This window comes from Corvus kubaryi, unplaced genomic scaffold (genome assembly GCF_017639235.1).
Source record: "Corvus kubaryi isolate FWS band 111438036 unplaced genomic scaffold, C.kubaryi_AGA036_p1.0 37396, whole genome shotgun sequence".
Taxonomy (NCBI): domain Eukaryota; kingdom Metazoa; phylum Chordata; class Aves; order Passeriformes; family Corvidae; genus Corvus; species Corvus kubaryi.
In genome coordinates this window covers 20,060,626-20,084,579 of record NW_024581135.1, presented here as the reverse complement: position 1 = coordinate 20,084,579, position 23,954 = coordinate 20,060,626, and the positions used below count along the sequence as shown (strand labels likewise).

Genomic DNA, 23,954 nt, shown 5'->3' with positions numbered 1-23,954 from the left:
GTCCACTCCAGACCTTTTTGTGGGTAATGGATGTTTTCCTTGAGAATATTACATATTCTCAAAGCAATTTGTATGTGGGGACAACAATGGAAATTTGTCAACGAGATCTATGTCATAAAGAATATTTTTTGTTAGCATAAGCCATGGAAACCTTCCAGTGGTTTTGCAGTATTGTGCATTTATGACAGTCTCCCTTCCTTGGTTTAATTTACAAGGAATAATGTTCTGACAGTCTTAATCTTTGGTATTGACTAAGCCCAGTTTTTCCATTCAGACCTTCATTGTCCTGCTCTACTCTCTGCCAGGCAAGGTCAGATGTCTGGCTCTGTTACTGTTTCATAGAATGCTTTATGATGTCCTTTAACATTTAACAGGGTCAAATCAAATATTTCGTCCCTCTTGCTGTTTCTTACCTCTATCTTCCTCTATTCTCTCTTTTTTTGGCAATTTCTTTATTTAACATGGGACTGGCTTGACCCAGGAATTTCTATTCTCTTCTATTCTCTTTCTCCATTGTGATGCAGTCATAAAATCCTCTACAAAATCTCCCAAATTTGCCCATTCTTCTCCTTTCCCTAACACACACTCACACACACACAAAAGAGCAATTACTTTTGACACCTATAAAATCATTCTTTTGTCTCTTGAATTTATTTTGTTCCACTTCTGTCTAAAACACTACTACAAAATTGATGTATTTTTCTTCTCTCGAGTCCTAAGTAACATAATATCTTTTCTGGTGATGCTTCTATGATGCCTTAACTTCCCTCTTCCCACTTCAAATAAATTTATCCCAAAGTCCTCCAAAGGGTATTGATTTTCACTGAAATGCATTCATGCATTGGCATTTAAAATCAAAATAAATACCTGAGAAGGAACTTAGAGGTTTTCACATCCTTTACCTGTCCAAGCATTTTTAAATAATTACCCTTCTGTTTCTCTTGCTGATAAGCTGTCCTACCCAAAGAAGACTGCAAGTCTGTAGGCCTAGCTACTTTCTGAAGGCTTCTAACACTTGTAAGCACAAAAGTGATCCAAACCAAAGGATAACTGAATACGTTCGGAATCTGGTTCCATAGGGAAAACATTACTACAGCATCAATATAAATAGAAGACAAAAGTGAACAAATATCAAGGTCACAAAAAGCAATGGAGAACTGATGTCTCCGAATTTGGAATGTGTGTCAACACATAGATATATTATTTTAATGAATAATAAATTTTGAGTTGGAAGAGTAGACTATCTTTTTACATTTAACCAAAAATACTTACCCTGTGCAACTTTTCTCTTCTCTCATCAGAGTCTGGCATGCCCCTGAGACTTGGAGGAATATACCAAAAACATACATTTGTATGCTCTGGCTGCAAAAAGAACCAAACATACACATCAATTAAAAAACCAATACAGATCAGTCCCACACTAAATACTAGTCTGTAACATATTTTATCACAGACATGAAAGACAAAATATAGTATTAACTTTCCTAGTCCTGCATGTTAAATAGAAAGAAATGGATTGCAGTACTGCTGCTTGCCTCTGCTGCCTTAGCTTCCCTATACATTGTCCCATTTACAATATTTAGGGCGTTAATGAAGTGCAAATGCTTGCACCTTTTTGCAGTTTCATGAGTAACAGTTTTTCAGGATCACAGCAAGGGCAACCCAATTTTCCTTTTCTTAGTAAATGGAGAAATGAAGTTTATACTATCACCCAAATGTTTATGTAGTGGCACTAGCAACAGAATATGCAGCCAAAATAGCAGATTCTCAGTTATGTACGTAATAATCTCAGCATGAGTAGGTTGCGTTAAGGTAATCTTCATGCCCTAAACTGAGAAGGTCTCTGCAGAAGAGGAGGAGATAAATCTGACATTTATGGTACAAAACCACATGTATTTGACAAAAAAACTGCCCAGATGCCAATAGTCATGTAGTTCTTTAGAAAATCAGAGCAGTTTTGCATAGCTGTCTTGAAGAACTGTGACAAGCATGAAGACAGATTTGGGTCATACATATGTGAAATCAAACTTACCTCCCCTTCAAAAACCATCTCAAATTCTTCTCTGTTTTTTATTTTAGTATAGAGATATTCTGCCAGCTCCAGGCATTTATTGATCTGATTTTCAAATCCTACTGTACCCTGTTTTAATAAGAAAGTAAGTATTAATTAGATGGTAATTTTTTTCTGCTCCAATGCAATCACCTTTTCAGACAGGTTTCACTCTTAAATATTTTCAGGCAGAAAACATTTAGCAGTATTATTTCTTGTAACTTAAAAGTAGCATTAATCAACACTAAAAAAGTGGATAAAGATGGCTGAATTGTAAGTCACTATTTGGTTTTGTCTCATTTTAAGAGAACTTATTATGAAAATAACAAGCGCTTTCACTATTTTTAGTATATTATTTTAGGTCTATTGTGTTTTTTTCCAGTTTCCAAAAATATTATGGATATTAAGTCTTGGCTACACAGCTGCTGCTAAAACACCAGAAACTTGGAATGGGAACTCACTTGAAAGGATAAGAATTGGGAAGTAATTTATTTCCTCTGAGCAGTTTGCAAGAAATGTGAATTTAAGTCAGGAAGTAAAAGCCTGCAATATGTTTACTAGAAGTCGCTTGCCTACCCACTGATATCTTGTCAAGCTCATAATCCCAGAAAAAGTATATGAATGTTGATAATAAATAGCTGGGGTTTTTTTAAGTACACTTTGCACATGAATGAAAAAGCAAGTATTTTCTCCCAAAGTGAAAATTGTTTTATGATTTTGGAGTCTATCATTAGATTTAATATCAATTTTATATAAAAAATTAGGCTGTGGACGGGTTACCCAACTGAATTCCCATTTTGCCAGCAGAAGAGCAAGAATAATAGTAATGAGATGACTGTAGATAAAGCAATAAAAATGAAATGTGTTTTCTTGACTACATAAACCCTCATCTTGTGAACATGTAAGCCTGGACATAAACCCATGCTTAATTTCAGCCATCCAGGCATACCAGAGTAGTACCAGGCAATCAGCTGTGGAATTGTCACTTGGGCAAAGCTTCCTAGGAAAAGGCTTTGTTTTCCAAGTTGCTTATAAAATCTATGCATTGAAATATAATGATCAAAGGACCCTTGTAAGTAATCAAGGCTACTCTGCTGCTACTAAAAGTAGCATACTTTTCATAAAATACATATGCAAGTGTAGAGCATCACAGCAAGAGACCATTTTGGTACCCTGCCCTCAATGGTTTTTCTTCAGGACTCATCTAGTGACTTAAACTTTTCTTCTAATTGGCATCTGAATTTACTGACAGTTAGCACTGTTCTACAATTCACATAGATCTTCTCTGAGTTAATACATGGATACTTGTGTGTTTAGAGATTGTAATTACACAAACATTTATGTTAAAATATTCTATTACATGACACTTAGAAATTAAATAAATTAATTTCTGGTTTTTGAGCTAAACTCTTGTTATTTACCTTTGCTTTCCACATCAACCAGAATTTAAAAATGTCCACATGTCGACCACACTGTATTGCCTTATCTCCAGTGTCATAGGAGACATCATACTGTTTGTCTGGCTGGAAGAGATAGCCTGCACACATTTGATTGCAGCCTTGAAGGATACCCTATAATGAAAAACACATACACTTGTATGACTTACCTGGCATATGTGCATTGAGAAAATGTATACATTAATAATGTATAAAAATGTATTTCAAACATGTACAGAAGAAATGTTCTTTGATGGGACATGTTACACTGACCTTGTTTTGTAAACCTGAGCCACAAAATTAAGTTCATAACCTAAGGTGGTTCTCTTAGAAGTCTCTGAGTAGTCATATGGTTTTACAGACACAAACACACTCCCCCTGAGAAAACATCCTCAGATTAATTTGGATACTTATTTTGTGATATTAGCTTTACCCACTTCAATTTGTAAGGCCCATGTTCTTAATGCTTAAATTTCTGATTTGTTAAATTACACACTAGAATGAAGCTGTGGTCTCTCAGTGCAACAGATGGCGACACAAAATGAAGTGAAAAAACTTAATTGAAGGTTTAAACTTTGTATGTTGTTCAGCTTTATGACACTTAACACTAGTGATAAGTGTAAGCACAAATGACATAAACTAGACATTTTTTGCTCATAAATAAATATGGTTTACAGACCAATAGAAATCTATGGACTACTGGTTAAAATGTCTGGTGGAAACACAGGAGAAAATTCCTGTATGTTATGCAGCAGTCTAACACGTGACATTTCTAAAACAGTTTGCATTTCCTTTACAGCTTATTTGGGTTTTTTGCAAGAAACTTGAAGACACCAGTGTGTCTGATAAATACAAAAACACCTATCAAAGTTCTCATATAGAGATAAAAAAACTCTTGCCAAAATCCTGCGATAGTTGGCACAATAAGCATATATGCCACTAAACAAAGGCTCGTGCTTCCCTCCGATAGATGCATTTTACAAAGGGAAATAAATGCTGCAGTCCTAAATACAGAGATGGATCAACTGGAAGAGCAATGGCAGACCTAGGGCTGCAACTTATAACACTTCCATCCCAGTTCTATACACAGGGATTACTTCTTCAACTAAGCGCTTCTAGTAGCAATTGGCATACAAGTAGATGATATCATTAGTTCTATCCACAGATGATACGACTTTCATTTTTATAATTTAATAAAAATTTGTATTGCTTAGAAGAAACAAGACACTGGTTTTGCTTTCATTGATGACAACAAAGAATCTAGATGACAGCCCCAAAAATACAGAGTCATAATAAAAGCAGCATGTTTTCTTTTCAACAGAACTGAGAAACTTCTAAACCACTGTGTAAGGTGAAAAACTTGCTTCTTATTTAAGCAGTTTAGACTCTGACCAAGTACTAAGACTGAGGGTGTATGTTCGGTATATCATAGAAACAATGGGGCAGGTGCTCCAATGAAGTACATTAGCATGGCTCTATTGTTGTTATTAGAATATGCAAAGATCCAACAGGTGAGGATCTGACCCGTGTTGTCTACAACTTTAACAAAAAATGCCGAAAACCCCAGGACAGGTAAAACAACTTCCAAAACACAGTGTAAATCCACACAATTATTCCTTCCAAAAGAAGTTTTGAAATTAAACATATTTTGCATTATCCTCTTAAAATTAGGGCTTGATATTTACTATTTTTTTTAACGTTTAATTATTAAATATCAGGCAGACCTTCTCCCGGACAAGTATGGCAGAACATTGTAACAACACTCCCATCATCTTGTGTGGATTCCAAGTGACTGAGTTGGCTCTGCAAAAAAATTACACATTCAGATAGGTCTGGAAAACAGAAACTTAATCTGAAGCAGTCACCTTCATTTTCTGCTTTCAGCTGGAAATATATGGAGTTTTGACTATGATGATATCACTATGGATATTATTACTGTCTTAAGTGTCTTCTTTCCCAGCTATGCGGTCCAGGAAAGGAATGTTTTTCGTGTTAACATTGCAATGTCAGATTTGTGATTAGTTTATATTATTACTAATACCAGCTAATTAGTATCAGACTGATTAGCTGATACAGTAACATCATCCCCAGAAGAGTCCTCTTCTAGAAATAGCACTAATAAAAATAACAAAACCAGTTTGATATGTTCTATCAATTCAAGGTACTGACTGGGAAAGCAAATTTCAGAGAATTAAGGGACTAATGTGGGTTGTGGGAGAATAGAGTTCTTTACTAAACAGCTGCTGGAAAAATAGAAAGGAAATGAAGATCCTCTGCATGCTTACCTGCTTTCCCAGTTAGAGCCACAGCCCTTGCTTTTCAAGCCCATGGACTGTTAAAAGGCTCTAAAGCTTTACATCATATCCTACCATTCTGTCTGTAGAGCTTAAAACTTCTTACATATAAACACAAGTGAATGCACAAGATCACCTGATTTACAAGTCAAACAGATGTTCTGTATTTTAACATACTATCCTAGACAGTTTAATGGTGACAGTGAAATAAATGTGCCAACATTTCACATCCATTGACCTTTTCACCCTAAGTAATTAATTATCAAATGTCCCCTTGATTTACTGCGTGTTCCAGAGAAGCAAAGTGCATAATTGTATTTCACAGACTATGCATGTGTTTTTGCAATGTGGTTGAAAGAAAATTAAAAGATATTTCCTCCTCTTCTACACCCTGCTCTCAGAGGAACGGACACAACCACAGTTTCTCTGTTCTGAGCAACACAGTGATGTCTTCACCCCAGTCTGAGGACCACTGATTTCTAGATACAATTCCTGTGTGTGCTAGGTTAGACTGTAGCAGCCCTCAGCTGAAAGAGAGCAGCCTGTGCTGTACCTGGGGAGCTAAAATCGGCTGCTTATGCAGTGGAAACCAGCAGATAAATAGTTCAGACTTAAGAGGCTTAGTTTTTCTTACAGAAAAACTGCACTAATAGTTCAGATGGAGCAGTCAGGAAAAAGGAATTTATATAACAACTTACTTCCTTTATAAAACACCATGCCTTCAGTTAAGCACATTCATTTAACTTTCAGGGTTTCAAACAGAGGCAATTTAAAGTCATTCCTTACAAGGAGCATTGGGTTTATTTTAACATGAAGCTGTCACTCTCTCCTCAGTGCAGCCACCCAGCCAGAGGCTATCCTACCACAGGCAATCCCAGCTCTGTACCATGGCACCATGCCAGTCCTCCATGGCAGTGTCTCTGAGCAAGCCAAGTACGACCTGAATGTTAGCAACAGACCCCAGCTGGGGCCGGTGACAGGCAATTACACAGTACACGTGGGCCTCATCCCATGTTTGAAGATCTGTATAGCTGACTAGGAAAGAAATAATTTCATGCTTCATGGCCTGTTGCTTTCTATATTTGCTTAAAATTGTGGCCTTAATTAGCACCTCTGGGTTGACCTCAGGTCAAAAGGGGTGTGCCAAACTCCTGTGACCAAACCTCTGTAGCTTAACAAAATTATTTTGCAATGCTGACTTAATATTAGATCTGTTGCTATGAGTCACAAGCAACTTGGACTGGGCAAAGGTTGATAGGGTTCTGCTACTTCAAAGTACCTCACGCCACACACTGATGTCCCTGTGACAGAAGGGTCCATGTGGTTTTGCTGCCAGTCCTTCCATACACTATCCTTGATCTTGTACTTATTCTTCACTTACTGTATGACATGACCAAACCTAGGATAGTTTGTTTTCCCTAAGGAAGAGCATTGCTTACTGTACTCATTTTACACCTTTACACGGTGCCCATATTCAGCATGGCCGATTCAAGGAAGCAATTTGGGGCTAATTTAAAAGCACATGGGTAGAGCTTGCTTCAAATATTTTTTGCTTCCCTGATGGCTGATATCCGCAATGATGGAGAAGATCTAAAGTTAAGTTTCTGATTCTTCATTGCTTTTCTGATTTGTTTCAGATGGGCACCATTTTATGGTAGAGCGCTCTCAGAGGACATCTAGAGACAAACACACCCATGGGATTATAAATATAGCATCTTGTACAGACTTGTCATCGTTGGATATGGGAACAACTGGGCCAAAGACTATGCCTGGAATGACTCCTGAGTCGAAATTGTAAGGACCAGTGGGAGGGTCACACTTTCACTCTGCCGTCACTACTAACACAAATGCTTTGCCTCTTTAAATTTGGCTGTATCAAAGGCTGGCTCCTGGTCTCAGTGGGCATCTTCGTAACCTGGCTTATGCACCTGGGGCCACACACATGCTCTTTTCTACAGACTTCACTCTGACCTCTACAAGAGCTTCCAGCTTGTTTCATGTTATCCCCACATGGCACCTACACACATGCCCCTGTGCCCTGAGACACCTCTGAGACAGATGAGCATCTGTGACCCTTTCTGGCCTCTCTGTAAATAACCTCACTCTTCTCCCTAGTACAGCAGAAGTGTAGCAGCTCTGTCTATCATAGTCCTTTCCAGACTTACAGGTACTGAAACTTGCCCCTGAAAATTGCTGCTAATTCAGCCTCTACCTCCTCTCTGTTCTATGCACCTATCTATTTTTGTGTGTGTGTTTATATATAAATAAGAGCAATATAAGACTAAGCATATATATATGTTCCATTTACAGAACACTCATGAATATGTACTCTTTATTTTCTGGAAGCACTGCATACGTCTTTCAGGAGAGAACCTCTACAAATTCCCACTGTGGGTATTCATGCTCACTTTCCCTGGATCCCTCATTTATCACTGCTATTCTCAAAGCCCTACATTTCAGAGATTGTCTAGCTCCCACACTTCATTTTTCTTCTTCAAATCCTTCTCCATCCATTCCCAGACTTATGATCCTTTCAAAGCTATGCATAGAACAATTTCCCTTCCTTTTTGCCGAGTAGTATCCTTGTCTTTCTTCAAATTTCCTGAAAACTTCCTCTCACTCAATGGTACATCACTGATTTCTTCTGTAGTATTGTTTCGATCTCTCTAGTCTGAACCTTTACCATCTGTCTTGCTATTGTTTAATTTAGTGTTTAACCTCCTTAATGTAGCAAAGTAATATTTTCATAAATTTTTGAAGTGTCGTGTACCTTATGAAAGTAATTGAATAAAAGTATTACAAATAAGCACTGTGTAGTACCTTTCTATTCCATTCAATTTATGACGGTGCTTTCGGGACATTAAGAGTCCACCTCCCCAGGCAGCCTGGAGGAGACAGAAAAAAGAAAAGAGTCATTTCTTTGAAAAAGCTCAACAGATTTTAGTTAACTCAGGATCTAGTAATAAGTATTTTAATTCAAGGAAAAACGTGTGTAAACTAAGATCCTCTTTTGCCTGAATAGCAGCACTTTTTTAGTTACTTACATCTACATGGAGCCAGAGGTTGTATTTTTCACATATATCTGCAATCTCCTGTATTGGATCAAAGGCTCCATATACTGTCGTGCCTGCAGTTGCATTTACAAAAAGAGGAACGTATCCCTACAATAAAAATTAAAATATTAAATATAAATTGAAAACACTTTCAGAAAAAAAAAGGAAAGGAAAAAAAAAAGAAAAGTAAAATAATTCCAGAAACTTTATCTCATTTTCTAACCTAAAAATGCTTTTCTTCCCATGTGAAAGGCACACACAAGCAACATTAGAAACTAACTAATCATATACATGGTAAGAACAAACTCTTTTTATTTTCTTTATTTTCTTGTAACTTCACAAAATTAACTGGTTAGAAGAAAAATAATATTATTTTGTCTGATCTCTTTCAGTGAGGAGATTCAATGTAGTAGAGGATGAGCAATAGTCAAGTAAATTTGGGACTTTTACAGCAGTATAAACAAAAATTAATTAAATGTGATTTGTAAGCTGCAATTTGAAGGCTTGAAATTGTTCCTTTAGTCTTTACCTACAAATTAACAGAACAAAGTACAACAAAGCAGTCTAAAACAACAGCAATAAATGAGGAATTATCAGATCAAAGAGAGACAATTTTGAACTAGATGAAATACATGTGAACTGCTATTTCATAGAGTGCCCAAATATAAAGAAGTTAAGAAATTTTTTTTAAAAAAAATCTTGATTGCTCTTTGGTTGTTTTATACAAAATCCGTGGGTTTTTCCATTGCATTGATTCAAGAAATAGCAATTAATGCCTAAAAATTAAGCTTACTGCCTATATTTAACAAATATACATGCTACCTACATGAAATCTATAGGATTTTTTAAGGGTTCTATACAATTTTTTATGGCTTTGGCCAAACTTAAAAGTTTAGATAGAAGTAGCTTTGATTTTATGTTTTCATGCTTTTTTCTACATATTTCCAAGCAGGAAGTTTTTTTAAAAGTTGTGAAGTACAATTGTGGTTCAAGAGTTTAAAATATTTTTCTTTGAAACAGAAAATGGGAATCTTACCAATACATATAGATAATTCTGTAAACAATACATGAATGTATATTTAAGCATGTAAAAACACTGTTGTTATATTTATATCATTATAATGTTCTCTTTAATGTCAACACTCAGATTTCAAAGGAAGAATCAATTTTACTAAGCCAAGCATTTAAGCACTAATTCTTAAAACCACAAACCTTTTCTTTTGCTTCCAGAATTTTTGCCTCCAAATCAGCTGGTATTATTTTGCCTCTGTAATTATCGCAGAAAACAGAAAGACAAAGCAAATTAAAGAATGTATATGGAAATAATAGCTGCAGTTGAAATAATTTAATAGGATTTTCTCAACAGGCCATTAGCAACTTGACACACTACACTGAATCAGTCCTTAAACACAATAAAACAAATTTAACAGATGAACACATTTAATCTATCAAAACTTTAGTATTCATCCTACCTTTCATTGCATTTTATCAAAATAACATTGTCTGTTCCAAATCCAAGAGCAGCTCCAGCTTTCTTTATTGAGTAGTGACTCTGCAGCAAACATATGAATGTGAAATGGAGTGGTTGTTTAATGAGGAAGCATTTTCACTACATATATCAGTAAATTAAGAATTAGCAGTGTATTAAGCTCACATGCTCTGAGGTAAAGAGAACCAGTTTAGGGATTGCAGCCATGCCTTTGGTTTTAACTTCAGGGAAATACTTGTAGCGTGCAGCCATTATGCTGTACATGTTGGAGATTGCTCCTCCTGTGAATGAATACATAAATGAATAATAAAATAGTGATAATGAAAAAAAATATGTATTATACCAAAGACATACAAGTTTCATTTGCATAATGCAGTGAAAGTGGCAGCGAACTATGAGAAAATATTTCTCTGAAATGCACAGGCATCTGTCTAAACAGCATAGGACAGACTCTCTAGAAAGCCAGAGTGATAACCAGAATTTCCTAAATGCCATCTCTTTCACTTTCTATCATTTTGTAACACATTCCTAAAAAGTTCAGCTTTCATTATGCTACTTTTCCATGATAACCTCTTGTTAGCAAGAACAACAGGAATTTATTAACTTGTCTGAGACTGAAGAAATGTCACATATTGGGTGGATTTATCTCATCTTACTGTAGACATAGAAGTAGATGCTTAAGTGTAGATTTCTACACCTGAGCTACTTCTTCTAAACTCCCTCACAGTCAATTATGGGAAAGAGGAACTTCACAGGCTATGATTTAGCTAATCTATTTTGACACTTACTTTTGAAGAATTTGAATTGAGGGAAAGCACCTATTTCTCTTGGTTTGCTGCTAAAAAGACCCTGAGTTAAAAATTAACTCAGTTCTTTGGTGCAGACCTCAAGCTTTAATAAGATCAATCTCACCTGTCTAGGACAACCTCTTCCCCTAAAGTTTTTTCATTGACAAGAACACAGAAAGACCTGTATTTTTCTAGCAGATAGGACTTGAGAGCAAGCAAGTGTGCACTTTTTGTGGGCTGCTCCAAAAGGAGGTGGTGTTGTCCTTTATGGTCTGTAACAGGATGGTGTTCCCTCATGCCAAATCCAGAAGAGTTCTGCTGGGGACCCACATTGTCCACATGTTGGCCAAGGACCTTCACGTGGTTTATCATCAGTCATTTCTGTCACTGCTCATTGCCTTTATGTTACTTGCATGGGAAGACACTTTGTCTTGGTCTTTACACTGGAATCATACTTGTGAATCCAGATTACATCCCAGATAATGTGTCCCAGAAAGTGACAGACAATCACAACCTTTTCCTGACAGTAAGCCCAAATCCTCACTAAGCACCAAAGAAATCAGTACATGATTTTCAACAACTTTTAGTCAACAGAAGCTGTAGTTGCTCAGCACCTCCAGAAATGAGCACAAATGAGGTGTTTAAATGCCTAACTATGCACCAGAGCCCGTAGTCAAGTTTTAAATGCTGACCAGCCACAGTACATAGCCATACACAAAGATAATTTTTCATCCCAGGTTTTCTGTGGGATGTTTAAACAAAGCATTCCTACTTCTAAATATCTGACTCCTTGCTTTGTGTTGCAGATAGTGTGAATATTTAGACACAGCCTATGTTTATTTTAACTTTTGAAGTTTTAGTCAAACAACCAAAACAGAGAAGGAAAACTCACCAGGTGAGAATATTCCATCACCATCTTTATTTGACCATCCAATAATCTCCCTCATCTTTCGGAGTGTTATTTGTTCCATGAGGACAAAAACAGGGGCAATTTCATAGGTAAACCTGCATGGATAAAGCAACGTAAAGAAACGAAATCAGATACAGATTCTAAAAACACATAAATTCCCAGTCTGTGATTCTTTGTTAAAATACTCAAGGTTTCTAGAAGTTTTCCTGTAAATTGAGGTTCTGATCTTAAACCTTTACCCAAGCAAAAATCCTTGGGAAGACAGTATTGGAAATATTGGTGAATAAACCCTGCAGTATTAGTTATTTTCAGCTTTCTATATAGTGGATGTAAGACATAATATTCACCATCATAGCACTGCTGACTTCTGCACAATATTGTCCTGTAAAACAATTGTTGCCGAAAGTGCCAATTCCACACTTGTGGAATAACATACTCTTAAATTCTTGTGAAAACAGTGAACTTCACTGAGCTAAACAAAACCATAATTAGAAGTATTGAGCTAGGGTTTCAAAGTCTAAATATAATTAATTATGTGGATTTATTCTGTTGAGGATCTCCAAGGACAACTTCTACAATACAATGTGATCAATAACTGTCAAGAGTAATTACAAATGATGATTTTCTAATTACCAATTACCAAAACCAAGTCAGCAGTCAGCTATTGTATCCACTTCATGAGGGCAAAAAACATTACATATCCTGGCATGCCCTGATGTCAGCGTCAGATACGTGGATGGAAACTGACAACCATACAACTATTTTTGGAGATCAAGGTACATGGATAAATTACGGCTGCTGTAAACAAACTCTGCTTGTTGTGCTTGGGGAGAAAAAATAAGTAAGGGGGAAAAGGAAGCAGAGAGAAATGAAAAATTCAACCTGTGATTTCCAAAGGAATCTATATGAGTATGACATCCTGACACTTTGGATTTGACTGATGTCCTCCACTTGAATAATTTCATTAAAACATATGTGTTGTCTCTCTAATACTAAAAGGATATTTTGAGAAGAGGTACAGCAAACTTGAACGAGACATGATACTAAGAAGGGAACAAGTGTCTGAAAAAACTTGTCTTTTATTTACAGCTACAGTGGTTACTTACGCTGTTAATATTTTCTTCAGACTTTTATGTGTCCTTAGTCCATCAGAGAAACACCACCATCATTTTTAAAACATTCCCTTAAGATTAAAAATTTGTAACTTGTTTAGTTACTGTGATTGATATTTTCAGAAGCCAAAATACTACTTATTTTGCTTTTATTATCATTTGAACTGCCAGAGACAGTTGAACACTGGTCTGTAGTTTGCTTGCTGCCAGTATTTACAAATAGACAAAATTAATACACCAGCATCTGCTAACAGTGTTTTGGGCTTGCTTTGTTTTTAAGCACGGCAAGTCTAGAATATATTCCAGTCTTTATTTAGGCAGAATGATCAACTGAAGTCAACAGAAACTCAGCAGTGTATAGATCACTGTAGCTCAATACCAGGTACATTGAAGTCAACGTGATTCTTTTTTCCCCACCAGCTTAGACACATTTTGAGTTTTGTCCTGAGACATTACACACTGAATTTTTAATATATTTAAACACAAAGAAAATAGTACTTATTTATTCTATTCTGAAGTTGTTTTCTGAGTCTCCAAAAACTGACAAGAAATAAAAGACAGCAGATGTTTATAAATTACAAAGCCAGTGCAGCTATATTAGATGATGGCTATGATTTTACAAACCACATCTTGCTAAAGGTCACTCCACCTTACTTGTTTTAAACTTAAATTATTTTGAAAAATTCAGTAAGACCAAAAAAATATGTTCGGCTTAAAAGGAACCATCCAACTTCAAATCAATCTCCTAATAAAAAAATTCTGATAAGATTTTTCCTATAGTTACAACCTTTACAGGCATTTCTGTGAATTAACTAGAACAGTCATGAGTATCAGCTCTTTACTAACAGAATTTACTAACAGGTCTTTTTGGTAGAAGTCAGTGCTGGCTTAATTCTGCTCTCACCTAAAGGACAAATCACTTTATCAAACCAAATCACTCTAGATACCCATTCTCCCTTTTGCCAGTATGTAAAAAGCAGTCTGAGAATAAACACAGAGCATTTTACATCAATTTTCTATTCATAAGCATATCTGCATAATGCTGAAAACACCAATATATTCTCTTGTCTCAGCTAACAGCAGGCATAAACAGAACTTCCAGATAATATTTATTTTTAAACTCAGTTGGCTGCTGCATGATGAGAGAATGCCCTGTACTACAGATCTCTAGAACTGGATGAATAATGAAATTCTGAAATTTCCATGCTGAAGGTCTCATGACTAGTGATTGAGCTATGAATAGCACATTGATACATTATTTCCAAGTCAATGTGGGAAGCTTATTATGTTTAATTTTATATATTATCTTCACAGTGACATTTAAGTAATATTTCCTAATGATAATTTAAAATTTTAAGAGAGTACAGATGTTTTGATTACTCAAAACTCATCTGCAAAAGAGAACACATATTTTTAATTGTTCATAAATATTTCAAGTATTGTTTATCTATAGAAAAGAAAAAATGGCAAATGGAAAACATTCCCTACCATAATCCAGTGTTACTGTTGCTTGTGTGTTATGTGCTTATGTAGCTGTAATAGGTTAGAACAGTTTCTAGGTAAAGGTCAAAACCTGTTCTTGTATGCTGGAACACTGCTCAAAACAAATAATATGTTCCCCAGATCTCGCAGAGGACATCTGGCTATTTTGAATAACCTTCTCTGACAGTCCTTTGAATCATATTTCACAAACATCTTGCTTTAACCTTACTTGCAATTACTGTGTTATTTGAAAGCACACTATGTTGATTTTGGTTTGCTGAAAAAAAAGCACATTAAGCCTCATACTAACAAATAGATGCTACATTTTCATGCTCACAGAGAAGTATTTTCAATATATGTTCTTTTTTAAAGCAAAAATGGATCAGAAACTAGCTATTTAACAACTTACTTTCAAAAACACCAAAGGAAAACATCAATTTAAAAGAGAGTTACTCTTTGAGGAGTGAATAAATGAGGACAATGTTATTAAGGAGGATGGCAATGTTTCTTAATCCTGCCACAGTCTGCCACAGAGCTGAATTCTTTTATGTCCTATCAGATATGTGTAATTTCACTGATTACAAAAGGATAGCTAAACTGGGATAACTAAGTTAGTCAAAAGGGCTTGGAAAAAGTGACACTGAAGTACTTGTTGCAGAGAAAAAACCTTAAAGCAAAGGTGTTTTTAGAAATGTGATCAGAACTGTTTTCACTTTTAATTGTGCTGCTAAAAAGGTACTTTGAAGCACTTTAAAGCACTTTAAAGCACTTTGCAATGCTTGTTTAACAATTAAAATATATATTGCTGCATTTTCTTCTCGATCAGCTTTTAAACCTAAATGCCTCCTACAAATTTTTAGCAAGCAGAGAATTAATTGAGATGATTATTACAAAGAAAAGGCTGGTTTTGGCTGGAGCACCTTAGGTATTTATTTTATTTTATTGCTAATGTCACAAAACAGGCACAGCTCCTAATCTACATAGAGCTGCTAGTAAGCAGCTATATTTAATGAACCATATACTCACAGATAGGCCAGAGAAAATATTGTTCATTTTCCAACCTGCAGATGCATTTCCTATGTCGTGACAATTAGCAACTAACTACCCAAAAGAGAAGTAGCTTTACAGCTAAAACACATTCAGTACAGGACTAAAAGAGAGCAGTCCTCCTGCTGGATATTTGGACTCCGATCACATTTTTTAACATAGAGAAATCAAAATATTTTAAAAAACTGACTAGAAGGTTTGGGGGTTTTTGATGGTTTTTGTTGTTTTTGTTGTTGTTGTTGGTTTTGGGTTTCTTGTTGTTTCTCTGTGTGTTTTTGTTTAGTGTTGTTGTTTTGGGGTTTTTTCACTAATTGCACTCTCTTGCAAAATTTCATTGTAATACCTTATGCTGACATTTAGCTTTCATTAACTTTAAGGTCAAGAAAAACTAGGAAAAGTTTCTTATTTGATGCATTCAGATATTAAATTTTACTTTTTTATACTTCAATTTATTTACTTACACACTTTATTCATCTTAGACTAATTCCTTCATTATCATAAAATTATTTTTCAGTGTTACATTTTTAATCATTTTGAAGCTACCCAGAAGCCACTTCTTTACTAGCACATGAACAGAAGGTATTGCCTCAAGCCTGCTATCTCTGAAGTCAACAGGAGAGAAGACAATAAATTTTTCCGTATCTTGTGTTCTAGTGTTAACCTGTGGCTAGCTGGAGAATTGCTCCGTCTAGAGACAAAGCTCTAAAAAAAAAGAAAAATATAAAGAAGATTGGTCCAAAAGAAGAAAAATAATTTCATGTTATTATATTAGAATAATTATGTTTTACTTACCATGTCCTCTCAGATATTTGCATTTCTATTTATAAGAAATGTAAAACTGTTCAGTTTTATGTAACTATTTTCATTGTATTACTGACACATTAACAAAGACATGAGACACTTTCCTGGAAAATGTAGCATTCATCAGTTAAAAATGAAAATTATTCGTGTCTGTGACAATACAAATCTACCACGATACATGGCAGCCTGTATAAGCACCAGTCACAGACACCGGTGAAAGACACTGCTTACATGTTTGTATTAGCAGTCGATGTCAGCCACTCCCCAGCCAAGCCAATAATGTCCAGTCCTGTGGACAGCTGATTGAAAAAGCGAGGATGACCTGAAAAGAGAATTGAGAGCACCTTAGAACAAGCTTTACTGGTATCTCTCAGGTTTCAATTTTAAACCATCCACCTTTTCTGACACACATGACACATTTGCACTCAGAACACTTACAGCAAAGTTTTCAAAGCAAGTCCTGCTTGTGGGGAGACCGATAGCCAACATTCACGGATGTCTTATTACAAACTTGAAAAACTGCTTTGGATGGGAGCTTCTGTATGGAATCATTTGCGTTTAAATTTAAAAGAGAACCTCAGAGCCAACTGAGCCTGTAAAACACCTCCGGGACCTGTTCAAGGGCTCGGGCTAGCCCATCTCCAGAGCCCCCTTCCGGCTTCGGTCGTGCTGTAAACTCGGGCGAGGAGTACACGGTGGGGGACACAGCCTTGGCAGTAACAACCTCCAGGTACTGGGGCCATTTGCATTTGAAAGGAGAAAGAGGAAGGCTCAGGTGCTTGAACTGGAGCTGCAGGACCGATAGAGGGGTGCGGAGGAGCCAGTGTCTTCCCGAGCTACAAGGACGCGGGAGAGACGTTTCGCGTGGTCTCGCCGGGAATGTCCCAGCGCGGTACGACGCGCTGCAGCAGAGGGAGAGGCCCCCCACCCCCACTAGAGCGCCTCGGCTCGGGCCCTTTCCCCACTTGGTTTATAAGCTAGGATACACCTCCTTAAACAGAGTCTGCTATTGAACCGAAATAAATCACATTTCTGTATTTCAGCCGAAGTTGCTTTGACGACTTTCATAAGCAATAATCCCGTCTACTTTTCTAGCATGAAGAGAAGAAAACTGAGAGCAACTGATAACAGGCGTTGGGGGGAGGTGGGAGGTGTCATGATTTAGCCCTCTCTGGGAAAGGACACGCAGACAGCACACTGGGGACAGCCCAGCCCTATAAGGGAGGTCAGCTCTCAACGCCTGGGGGGACCCTGTCACGTCGGATTCTGTTCAACACTGGGAACATCAGCATATTTTGACATGAAGAAATAAACGCGATTCTGCCCCGAGCGATGTCATCAGAAATCTTTCGGAGGCGTGAGCCTGCCGGCGTTGCCACATCGCGACACTTCCTGAGGAGGATGCGCCGCACCCGGGCTGCTCCCGCCCGGGGAACCCACGGCTCGGGGCTAGAGCCCAGAAATACCACCATGGCTTAGCTGTTTGCTTTACGAATCAGCACTTCTGTCCCTTTCCAGGACACACGGACTGGGAAGTTATCTTAAGCGACATTTCACTGACCTCCCATCGCTGCTAATGAGCCCGCGGTCCCCTAAGGCTGGGCTGCAGATTCAGACCCAGTGACTTTGAAGGGAACTTCGCCTTGAGAGAGAATGTGAGCCCCAGCAACCCGCAGGAGAATGCGTGTCCTAGGCAGTCAGACGATCCGAGCTTTATAGCTGCACCATATACCGCTTTGAACAGAGCTTGTGTCTAGTCAGATACCTGCCTCTCAGGTCCCAGGGACAGGTCCTGCTGGTCCCACAGAAGCTCCAGGGGAGGTCGGGGTGAGGGGAGGAGATTGCTCGACATGCCGGCACGATGAATAGCGGAGTAATGGTGCAAGCACACAGAGCGCAGCCACTCTGACTTAGCTTCTGGCCAACAACCCATGCGTCTGGGAGTGAAACACGCTCCCCTTTGATTAAGAGTACAAAAATCAAAGTATGCTCCTGACTCCCCTGAATCAATCAAACTACCAAGCAAATGGGGAAAAGGACCAAACGCTACCGGCCACATCTGCTGTCAAGATTTCGCTCCTTGAATGCACTGTGTTGGGTCTTCACGGCTGCAAAACTAACCACAGCAGAAAGCTGCGGCCCGTCCTTGAGGAGCCATGGCTCGCAGCTGCCCAGCCAGAGACCGCCGGGAAACAGCCTCCCTGTCTGAGCTCCCGCCGCTCCAGCTCTGCGGGGAGACCGCCGCCCGCTGCGGTGGAGCCGAGCCGAGCCGAGCCGAGCCGAGCCGAGCCGAGCCGAAGAGGGCAGCCGGCCGAGCAGAGCTCGGCAGCCCTGAAACGCTGGAGCAAGGCCAGGGAGGGGAAACTCGGGGCGCTCCGCTAACCGCTCCAGTTCCTAACCTGCTTGGGTGTGTACAGCAGTCAGGGCTAGCTGCCAGCCGAGATTTCTGTGGATACAACGTAAAACATTTCAGGCCAAATAGCCTGAAAAAGCATTGACCTTGCTCTAGAGCCTGGCTACAGCTCACCCAGTAAAAGAAGTGATTACAAACCGGGATTTCTGTCTGATTCAGAAGGATCTGGACGGGCAGGGCTCCTGGGTAATGGGCTGAAATCCACAGGGTTCCTTTATTGATGATTCCTAGGATTTCAGTCTCTTTTTCATTAAACGTTTGATGAACATAAAAAAGAAAAATTGCAAATTCTGTGTCATTTATGCCCTAATTTACCTAATGATATTGCTCCCCGGAGATACAGACAGCTCGCATTTCATCAAGTGAAAAAGATTACGTCTTAAAAACTTGTTTCTGTGCTCTATAAACAGCACTGAGCCCTACCCGGCGGGGACGGATGGTCATCAATAACTGAAGTTTCTGAGCAGAGACATTTCCAGCGCCCGAAACCAGCCCTGGAGCCGAGCCTGCAGGGAGGCACAGGCACGGGCGTAGAGAGGGTGTGGGCTTGTCTCCGTGGGCTCTCTTCACCGTGAGTCTGAGAAAAGTCCCAGGAGGTACTCGCCACAGAGTAGTGTGCAAAAACCTACCTGTCCTCACTCCATATTTCAGTGTGTCCCGACAATCCACCAGAATCTGCTCCAGGGACTCAGGGTTGTCCGAAAGTTCCAGGTTGAAGCCCTCCATGCCCTCCAGGAGCTGGTGCGGGTGGTGGAAGTCCAGCACTTTGGTGGATCTGTCAAAAGTCTTCCTCACGTAGTTGAGGAGGATGTCCACAACCTCCAGCAGGAACTGCATGGTCTGCTCCTCACCATTCTTGGAGGGCAACAAATCTGTGGGGCAAACCAGCTGTCAGCGCTTGTTTTGGGAGAGAGAAGAGATGAACCAGCCTCGGCTGCCCGCAGCGCTCCAAGGACCTGGAAGCCGCGGCCCCAGTGCTGCCCGGTTGCAGCGGGGTAGGCTCCCGGTCCCCCTCGCCCCGTGGGGAAGGGCGAGCCTAGGTCGCCCACGGCAACAGCAGAGGTGCCTCCAACACGCCCCGGGCCCAGAGCACGCCCTGCAACGCTAAGGCTATGCGGTGCGAGGCACTTGCCTCCTGTGGGCCAAAAGTACCCGAAATCCGCACCTGCCCTTACCTTGCAACGTCCCCACCTCCGCCCCCCAAAGGGATTGATTTCCCTTTCCCACTCTTCTTGCAATGGCCCCGTACCAGCATCACAGGCTGCTTCATTACTATTTTACTAAGGAGGACAAAAATATAAAATTATTCTCCTCCCGGATGCTGGATCTGGAGTAACCCCTGGAACCGCTGAAGCTGAGCTGCAGAGGATCAGCCCAAAGTACATAAAACTGCATTTCAGGAAGCCCGCATACATCACCAGTGCAGCTCCCGAAAAGCACAGGCACGGAGCTACCTTCAAAAATAGCCAATGAAAAGCACAGTCTGAACGTGGCTGCACTTCCAGGGGAGATGAGGGCAAGATTACTAAGGGACATGCCTGAGCTGGAGCAAGGAGAAACTGTAAAGTGTTTACCTCTGGCATACAAATTGGAAAAGTCTGTCTCGGTGCGCCGGAACCTGGATTCCTTCTCACTGTTCTCGCATGCCAGCAGGCTCTTGGAGGACTGCCTTTCCTTGAGAGAGCTGACGATCCGGCCTTTGTCTTCCAGGCTGTTGGTCCTTTGCAGGAACCCTACATTATTATTGCAAGGTGCACAGGTCAGAGTTTTCTCACTTCCCAACATGTTTAGAAATATCAAAAGCAGCTCCCTAGACAACAGTTAAAAGTGGTGTTGGCTCTAGATCTGACTAATGAGGTCGGGAATAAGGGTATTTATGGGGATTATTTGCCTCCAGGAGGGAGAGTTCAAAATGCCATCAACAGCAAAAACGCAGCCATGCAAAAAACAAAATTTCGTCATTTAGTGCAGTGGTAAATTCTTATTAAGTCGATCAGACAGATTCCACTTCAGTAATCAGCCACTGGAAGAGAGTTCAGGATGAGTCAATGCTATTTCAGCCTGCAGGCGAAGTTTATGGACCTAGCAGACAGGGGCAATGATGTATGATTAAAATCAGGGCCATTTTCAGTTCTCCTCGTGGTGCTCTCACACATGTACAAAAGGCATGAGAACAAGCAGCCATTCTGGAGCAGCCGTCCTGAGAGTGCTAGAGCTCTGACTACACCAGTAGCACTCATATAACCCCACCTTCTATTACCAGTAAGTACTGATGCGGATTTTCCACCTGAAAAGATGCTTTGATGCTAACAGTAATCATCCCCGGAGGTTTTAGTAGCTCCGCTCTCACCGGAAACGCATCTTTGGCGCCCAGAACCCGAACACAACTGCCGCTGTTATATGCCGCGGCAATAATAAACCCACTCACCCCAAGAATTATGGGGGCGGGAGCCACGCAGAGACCGCGGCGAGTAATGAGATCTGTCTACTTTAACAAGGCAGGGAGAACAATTAATTTTCTGGATTCGATCTATTAAATCTATGATGCCCACTAAAACACGCATAGTGTTGGGCTTTTCGTCATTGAGGAAAGCGTCGGAGTTTGACCTTCCAGGTTACAGCGAGCGTGCCTGTATGTTTGGAAGAGGCACTACGGCGGCGCCGGTCTCCTTTATTCTTTCTTTTCTTTTAAAGCAAGCAACAATCAAAACCGAGGCTCGTCGCGGCTGGGGATATCCGCCAGAAAGGAGGGCTTAGCAGGCAGGAAAAACAACGTCCTGAATTCGCTCACCCACGTCCCCCGATGCCGCTTCTGTCCGGCGCCTTCCGCTTTCCAGCCATGTGTCCCTGCTCCCCGGAGCCGTGACAGCGGACCGGGACTGTGGGCGACTCCCATCGGGCGCCCACCGCCGGCCCATAGGGGACCCCTGCACCTTGGGTAGGAGTAGGGGCTGAATCTCGGGGAGCAATAGGGAGCGACAGTGAGCTGCTGGGCCGATGGCTCCCTGTGCCTCGGACCTTGCTGCCAGCCAGGCAGTCAGGAAAGAGCTACCGAAAACGGAGCACTCGGCTGGCAGCCCCTTCTGCATCAGTCGGGCACCCAATGCGAGTCTCCAGGAGGGTCGCTCACAGGTAAGTTCGTCGGAGCCATACTTTCAGTGAACACTTCACGTTTTGCCTTTTAATTCTGATCTTCTACTGATTAGTCTTTTTCTGTGATGCTTTTACGAATGAAACAAAGACTATTTAAGGGAAACTCTCTTCGTGCATAGGAGTAGCCTATATATATATAGTTACGTTGTTACTGCTTCTAATGGCTCTTGCAGCGATCATTAGCTCCTGCAACAGCTAGTGCTATTAGGAGGAGCAGCTGATATCGAAGCAGGTGCAGTGTAAACTGAATTATGAATCCTCTTTTACAAGGTCCTGAGGCTTCATTTTGCTTTTTTTTCCTCCATCTGTCTTTTTTTTTTAGGTTCTCAGTGGCAGTGCCACTTAGAGCCTAAAAAAGTGGGACGAGTTCCGTGAGAAGAGACGTCTGCTCCGCTTCCCTCAAGAGTCGTGCTCCTCGCACAACAGGCGCTCTCCTCGAGGTGCAGACACGCATTCCTTAGAGGCTGGGAAAGGAGGGAGCACAGCTTCAGCAGCAGAGAAAGGCTGCAGTTGCCTCCAGTTAACTCTTATCGGGCTCAGTGTGGCCGTGGCTTCGCTAAAGGGTCTGACCTAACTAGACTCTGCGGGCAGGGAGCTCAGCCCTTGCCCGAACGACTCCGCGGCTGTTCTTCCCCGCGGAGGCTCCCCGGCCCCTTTATCATGTCCCGAAGCCGGCGGCGGGGATCAGCTGGGGCTCGAAGCGACTGCGCATGGGGCCTGTCAGTCGGCGCCTCGTGGGGCTCGCGGGGCTGCGCGGCCGCGCTGGGGAGGCTCGAGGGCGGAGATTAGAGGACAAAAAAAGCCTGTAGGCAGGATCGCGCTGTCGCCCGACATCAGCTCATCCGGCTATAGATAACGTGCCCTTCGCCCAAGTCCCTCGGCCACGGCAGTGTCTCGTGGAGCTGGAGACTCCGTATAAGGGGGAGCCTGGGGGGCAGGGACAGCCCGCGCTCTGGAGCCGCTGGACCGTCTCGTTTCCCGAGGGAGGGTATGGGACGTTCCCCAGCGCCGTCCCGGGCTACAGAGAAGCGTAACAGCCGGCCTTCGAGGACTCCTTCCGCGCCCGGGGAGTAGAGCATGACTGTAGCCGACCTTTCATCTGTGTCCTACGTGAAAATTGAGGCCGGTGTAGTAGAGTTCCAGCAAGTAGCAGAGAATGAAATAGCGTCCATGCTGCTTCTCCTGGAGAAGCAGACAGAGCAGCCTTTCTCAGCAGTAGGTCCGTCCCGCAGGTGCATTTTCATCGATGCGCTTTAAGACACCAAGTTTTCAAAAGCCGAGTAACACCAGACTGGCGAGGGAGTCCCTCGGTGCGCAACGTGACCACAAATTCAGCGTGATTTCACATCAGGCCTCGCACAAAGGCAGGTGTGTGTGTCCCCCTCGGCCTCGCAGCCCTGGGGGGACACTCAGCTTCCGAGGCGGGGACAGACCTGCCGGGTCCCGGCGCGCACCGCAGCCGTCGGGGGATGCACGTCGGAGGCAGCTGCAGGAGATCCTGGTCCCTCCCCGCGGTCGGGGTGTTTAGCACCACCTACGTGACTTGGCAGCATAGATCCCACGGACTCCGGAGACGAGCCGAGTTTCTAACATACATGGGCTGCTTTTGAAACCTCACTCTTCCGCGTTGATCACTGGGCTTGGAATCATCATCTGGCGGCCAAACGGCTGAAGATTCACCTGAGCAATTTTACTACGTCGAGCACTTCCACTGATGCCAAGCAAATGTCCACAGGATCAGTCCCAGCAATAACAACTGCCAGGGTGGGAATGAAAGGTATAGCATACAAATCCAGACACAGGGGGAATCTGCACGTATTTTGCCCGCTGTGACTGTTCATTAAACCGCTTTAAAATAGGGGTGTGGGGGTGTTTTTTTGTGTTTGGGTGGTTTTTTGTGGTTTGTTTTGTTTTTGTGTTTTTTTT

General features: G+C 41.1%; 2 protein-coding genes across 3 annotated transcripts in view; one reads left to right on the top strand and one right to left on the bottom strand.

The window, feature by feature from the left end:
• The window catches only part of GAD1 (glutamate decarboxylase 1), a 39,184-nt gene that overhangs the window by 4,519 nt on the left and 10,711 nt on the right, over positions 1–23,954 (bottom strand). For both annotated transcript variants that reach the window (XM_042041634.1, XM_042041635.1), the window contains 13 exons: positions 20,450–20,608; positions 19,505–19,747; positions 16,694–16,784; positions 12,003–12,115; positions 10,488–10,603; positions 10,306–10,385; positions 10,046–10,100; positions 8,825–8,941; positions 8,601–8,665; positions 5,211–5,289; positions 3,472–3,621; positions 2,033–2,140; positions 1,273–1,362 (listed from right to left, as the gene is read on the bottom strand). In XM_042041634.1, coding sequence (XP_041897568.1) covers positions 1,273–1,362; positions 2,033–2,140; positions 3,472–3,621; positions 5,211–5,289; positions 8,601–8,665; positions 8,825–8,941; positions 10,046–10,100; positions 10,306–10,385; positions 10,488–10,603; positions 12,003–12,115; positions 16,694–16,784; positions 19,505–19,747; positions 20,450–20,608 — 1,466 coding nt within the window. The remainder of the gene's footprint in view (positions 1–1,272; positions 1,363–2,032; positions 2,141–3,471; positions 3,622–5,210; positions 5,290–8,600; positions 8,666–8,824; positions 8,942–10,045; positions 10,101–10,305; positions 10,386–10,487; positions 10,604–12,002; positions 12,116–16,693; positions 16,785–19,504; positions 19,748–20,449; positions 20,609–23,954) is intronic.
• LOC121670827 overlaps positions 20,613–23,954 on the top strand; it is a 12,330-nt gene continuing 8,988 nt past the window's right edge. The window contains exons 1-2 of the mRNA XM_042041638.1: positions 20,613–22,007; positions 22,351–23,805. Of these exons, the coding sequence (XP_041897572.1) occupies positions 23,754–23,805 (52 nt within the window). The 5' untranslated portion in view covers positions 20,613–22,007; positions 22,351–23,753. The remainder of the gene's footprint in view (positions 22,008–22,350; positions 23,806–23,954) is intronic.